The sequence below is a fragment of the Rhincodon typus genome, chromosome 3 (genome assembly GCF_021869965.1).
Source record: "Rhincodon typus isolate 14 chromosome 3, sRhiTyp1.1, whole genome shotgun sequence".
NCBI lineage: Eukaryota > Metazoa > Chordata > Chondrichthyes > Orectolobiformes > Rhincodontidae > Rhincodon > Rhincodon typus.
Genome location: NC_063334.1, coordinates 121,299,459 through 121,305,374, shown reverse-complemented (window position 1 = coordinate 121,305,374; position 5,916 = coordinate 121,299,459). Strand labels below are relative to the sequence as shown.

The 5,916-nt window shown below is 41.8% G+C and overlaps 1 protein-coding gene across 2 annotated transcripts in view; it reads left to right on the top strand.

The window, feature by feature from the left end:
- Positions 1 to 5,916, top strand: part of sh3bp2 (SH3-domain binding protein 2) — a 140,860-nt gene that overhangs the window by 108,658 nt on the left and 26,286 nt on the right. For both annotated transcript variants that reach the window (XM_048618860.1, XM_048618868.1), the window contains one exon: positions 1,974 to 2,069. In XM_048618860.1, coding sequence (XP_048474817.1) covers positions 1,974 to 2,069 — 96 coding nt within the window. The remainder of the gene's footprint in view (positions 1 to 1,973; positions 2,070 to 5,916) is intronic.

Here is a 5,916-nt window from a genome sequence, read left to right as displayed (position 1 = left end):
ACACTTTTCCCAGACTGCTTCACTGTGACACCGTCTGTGAGGACACCCTTCCCAGACTGCTTCACTATGACACCAACCACGAGGATGCCCTTCCCATACTGCTTCACTGTGACACTGACTGCAAGACTGCCTTCGCAGACTGCTTCATCATGACATCAACTCTGAGGACACTTTCCCCAGACTGCTTCACCGTGACGACGACTGTGAGGACACATTTCCCAGAATGCTTCACTGTGACGCCGGCTGCAAGGACACTTTTCCCAGACTGCTTCACTATAACAGGTCGCCTGACGAAGCAGCAATGCACGAAAAGTTTGTGATTTCAAATAAACCTGTCGAACTATAACCTGGTGTCGTGTGACTTCTGACTTTATTGGTCAATGCATTGGGTATAGGATTTGGGATGTCATATTGCGGCTGTACAGGATATTGGTTAGGCTACTTTTGGAATACTGCATTCAATTCTGGTCTCCCTGCTACAGGAAGAATCTTGTGAAGCTTGAAAGGGTTCAGAAAAGATTTACAAGGATATTGCCAAGGTTGGTGGGTTTGAGCTATAGGGAGAGGCTGAATAAATTTGGGTTATTTTCCCTGCATCGTCGGAGGCTAAGGGGTGACCTTATAGAGATTTAGAAAATCATGAGGGGCACGGATAGGGTGAAAAGCCAAGATCTGTTCCCTAGGGTAGGGGAGTCCAAAACGAAAGGGCACAGATTTATGGTGAGAGGGGAAAGATTTAAAAAGGATCTAAGCGGCAACTTCTTCATGCAAAGGGTGGTGTGTACAAGGAATGAGCTGCCAGAAGAGGTTGTTGAGGCTAGTACGTTTACAATATTTAGACGGCATCTGAATGAGTATATGAAAAGGAAAGGTTTAGTGGGATATGGGCCAAATGCTGGCAGATGGGACTAGATTAATTTAGTATATCTGATTGGAATTGAAGAATTGGACCAAAGAGTCTGTTTCTGTGCTGTACATCTCTATGACTCAATGACCTTACAGAACAAGAGTAAAGCACATGATAAATGTAGAAAAAGTAAAGCACAAAGCTTTATAAGTGATTGCACTTCCACATCTCAACTTATGTCTTAACATGACTTTTGTTTAAAACTTGCAATTTTACATCTAAAGCATCCCTTGCCCCTGTGACTAATTATATCATAACCCAACAGGGGAGGTGATGGCCTAGTGGTATTGTCACTGAACTGTTAATCCAGAGACTCAGATAATGTTCTGGGGACCTGGAATTGAATCCTGCCATGGCAGATGGTGGAATTTGAATTCAGTACATGTCTGGAATTGAGAGTCTAATGATGACCATAAATCCATTGCTGATTGTCGGGAAAAACCCATCTGGTTCACTAATTCCCTTTAGGGAAGGAAACTGCCATCCTTAACTGGTCTGGCCTACATGTGACTCCAGACATGACAGCAACGTGGTTGATTCTTAACTGCCCTCTGAGCAAGTAGGGATGGGCACTAAATGCTGCTTGGCCAGTGACGCCCTTATGCCAGAAATGAATAAAGAAAAAAACTCAATGGAGGGTTAAGAGATGAGAATCTGGCAGTACATGTATGTGAAAGGCTGGAAAGATAGCAGGGAAAAGCAGGGAGCAAAAGTGTTTATTTACTGATTTCATTCATTTCATCTAGTCACTCATTGCATTCTTCACACTCCAATAATTGAATTGTGCCTGCAATGCTTTAGATATTAATGTTACAGCATCCAAAATCTCTACCTTTCTTGGATAGATCAAACAGCGAATCATGTTTCTGTAGTGTAAGGAGGGGGCATGAGATTTACTTTGGTCCTTCCGTATAGCAAGATTGTAAATAGGTATGAATATATTCTGTATTATTTCTAGCAGTATTGCAAGATATTAAGCAGAGTTCACAGTACCTGAAAGAATCCTTATTCCTATATTTTCTCTTTTGTGCTATGTATTCTTACAGATTTTAATTGTTTTATTCAGATTATGCAGATGATGATGAGGAGGAAGAAGAGGAGGAGGAGGAGGAGGATGACTACCTGAGACCGGATGGACTCTCTGTAAGCCTAAAATCAGAAGGTATTTTAGTTTTAGTCATTTATGAAATGTGGACATTGCTGGTTAGGCAAAAATTTGTTGCCCATCCCTATTTGCCCAGGGTCACGCGTAAGCCAGACCAGGGAAGGATGGCAGATTTCCTTCCCTAAAGGACCCAGTGAATCAGGTGGGCTTTTATGACAATCAACAATTATGACAATTGACATAGTCGCCATTAGACTAGCTTTATTTACAGTATTTTATAATTGAATTCAAATTTCGCCATCTGCCACGATGGGATTTAAATCCCTGTCCTCAGAATATTAAACTAGGTTTCTGGATTATGAGTCCGGTAAGATTACCATTACACCCCCACATCTCCAATGAACCATTCCAGTCATTTTATGTGGCTGCCATTTTTACGAAAGTTAACGCGGCAGCAAAAAGGCCATAAATTGAAAAGAAAGAACAGGAATAAGAACGTGTCCTGTTGAACCTGCCATTGTTCTACCATTCAGTAAGATCATGGCTGATCCTTGACCTCAATCACTTTGGTGCTCGATTTCCTTGATTCCTGTCGAGTCAAAATATCTGTCAATCACACCTTGAATCTGACAGTTCACACCCACAGCTCCTCTATAATACAGAATTCTAAAGATTTACAGCCCTCTGAAGAAATTACTCCGCATCTCAGTCTAAAATAATCATCCCCTTATCCTGATTTTTGGATTCTCCAGCCTAGGGAAATAAATTTCCAGCAGCTAAACTGTTTAATACCTCAAAAAAGCAAAACTTGAAAAATGGAATATAATGTGGAAAAATGTGAGGTTATACATTTTGGCAAGATGACTAGAAGAGCTGAATTAAATTTAAGTGGAGAAAGACTGCAGAAGGCTGCCGATAACAGGAAAGACAAATGGAATGTTGACTTTTATTTTAAGGGAATGGCGTATAAAAGTAGGAAAGTCTTGCTAAAACTATATAAGGCACTAGTTAGACGACAGCTGGAACAATGTGAACAGTTTTGGTTCTCTTATTTCAGGAAAGTTATAGTGGCATTGGAGAAGTCCAGAGAAGGTTCACTAGGCTGATACCAGATATAGACGTATTTTTATGCAGAAAAGTTGAGTAGGTAAGAATTGCACTCATTGGCGTTTAGAAGAATGAGAGGCGACCATATTGAAACATATCAGATTCTTATGTAGCTTGTCAGAATAATTGCTGAAAGGTTTTTCTCATTGCAGGAGATTCTAGGTCCATATGGCATAATCTTAGAGTAAGAGATCACCCATTTAGGACATAGATGAGGAAATGTTTCTTCTCTCAAAGGTTCATGAATCTGCAGAATTTTTTACCACAATTCATTGCACTCCCTCTCTGGCAAGAATATCCTTCCTTAGGTAAGAAGACCAAAACTGTGCACAATATTGTAGAGATAGTAGGAACTGCAGATGCTGGAGAATCTGAGATAACAAGGTGTAGAGCTGGATGAACACAGCAGGCCAAGCAGCATCAGAGGAGCAGGAAAGCTGACGTTTCGGGCCTAGACCCTTATTGCAGATATGGTCTTACCATGGCTTCATACAACTGCAACAAGACATGTTTCGTTCTGTATCCAAATTGCCTTGTAATGAATGGCAATGTACCATTTGCCTTCCTAATTGCTTACTACACCTGGCTGCCAGCGTCACCCAAGACTCTTTGGACACCTTCTTTCCAATCTCCCACCATTTAAGAAATATTCTGCCTTTCCAATATTTTCTACCAAAATAAATAACTCCAAACTTATTCACATTGTATTCCATTTGATATGTTCCAGCTATTTACTTAACTTGTCTAAATCCTCTTGAAGCCTTCTTGAATACTCCTAACAACTTAGGTTTCCACCTAGTTTAGTGTCATCAACAAAATTGGGCTCTTACAATTGCGACTAACATCCACATAATTTATATAGATTGTGTATAGTTGTGGAACTTTTGATACCCCACTAGAAATAGACTGCCATCCACAGAATGATTGATTTATCCATACTTCGTGCTTTTAGTCTGTTAACCAATTTTTAAACTATATTAGTAGCTTCTTCCCCAATCTCATGCACTTTAATTTTAGTGTGAAATGTTATCAAAAGCCTTCTGAAATCTAAATATGCCACATGCATTGATTCTTCTTTGCCAATTTATCACAGACAAATTGTGGGATAGCGGTAAATTTAAATTATGATTGCTTTTCCCTTCTTAAGCCCAGGACAGCAAGGTATTGTTTGATTTACTCCTTTCCTTTTTTAATTCTTTTCCCTTACTGAGGTAGGCCAAAGGATATATCCCTAATGCTCCTGGTTTTCGGATTACAATTTTCAAAATAAGCCTACAGCAAAAACCTTTAAACTGAAATCAAAGATAGGGTTTACTAATAAGAAATTCAAAATGCAGAGGAATTGTTTTGCTACTCCTTCCACACAGATATGCACTCTAGGAACTAAATAAATCAGACAGGAGAAGAAATGGGTTGCATATTACAAGTTTTGTCGAATCCAAAGGTACTAAAAAAATCAGTTCATGAGTTACAACTTTCTGAGGGTCAATAATAGTTTCTTTTGCGAGATGGACTCAGTAACTATCATTCTTACAGGCAAGGTATAGTCAACTTTCCATCCAGTAACTTCAAGACATAGATGGAATTCTGCTCTCTCTCTATAGGTCAGCAGTAACTGACATAGAATCCCACAAGTGTATATTTAAGCAATTCAACTGCCTCAGCTTCCAGTCGTAGAATTATAGAATAGAATCATTTAATCCCTACAGTGTGGAAACAGGCCCTTTGGCCCAACATGTCCATACTGACCCTCCGAAGAGCATCCTACCCACACCCATCCCCATGCCCTTTCCCTATAATCCTGCATTTCCCGTGGCTAACACGCCTAATCTACACATCCCTGAACACTACGGGCAATTTAGCATGGTCAATCCACCTAACTTGCACTGTGGGAAGAAACCGGAGCACCCAGCGGAAACCCATGCAGACTCAGGGTGAACGTGTAAACTTCACACAGTCAGTCACCCAAGGATGGAATCGAATCTGGGTTCCTGGCACTGAGGCAGCAGTGCTAACCACTGAGCCATCACGCCTCCCCAGTTTTGATCTTCTTTTTCTAATCAGCCTGATCAGCGATGTTATAACACACCCCTGGAGCAGGTGAGACTTGAACCTGAGCCTCCCTGGTCCAGGACAAGGGCACTACCATTGCACCACAAGAGGGCAAGTAAAGAACTTCTTCGTTTCTGGGTAGTTTTGAACCAGCAACACTTTGGTTAACTGTTGAATGCAGTAGCCTATTGCACCACAGACACATGTGATAAAGGCAGGTATTTCGGGTGCTCAAAGCTCTTCTCAGTGGGCTTATTAGAAGGTTGTTAAGCTGGCAGTGCAGCTTTGCCTCCCCCATCAGCATTTCCATTACAGGGTGAAAACATAAATTGTTTTGAAGCGTTAGGGAGGGGATAGGTCATTCCAGGGAGGACGGACAGGTCAAGGGGGCGGGATGAGGTTAGTCAGTAGGAGATGGAGGTGCGGCTTGAGGAGGGAGGAGGGGATAGGTGGGAGGAAGAACAGGTTAGGGAGGCAGAGACGAGCTGGACTGGTTTTGGGATGCGGTAGGGGGAGGGGAGATTTTGAAACTTGTGAAATCCACATTGATACCATTGGGCTGCAGGGTTCCCAAGCGGAATATGAATTGCTGTTCCTGCAACCTTCGGGTGGCATCGTTGTGGCACTGCAGGAGGCCCAGGATGGACATGTCGTCTGAGGAATGGGATGGGGAGTTGAAATGGTTCGCAACTGGGAGATGCAGTTGTTTATTGCGAACCGAGCGTAGATGTTCTGCAAAGCGGTC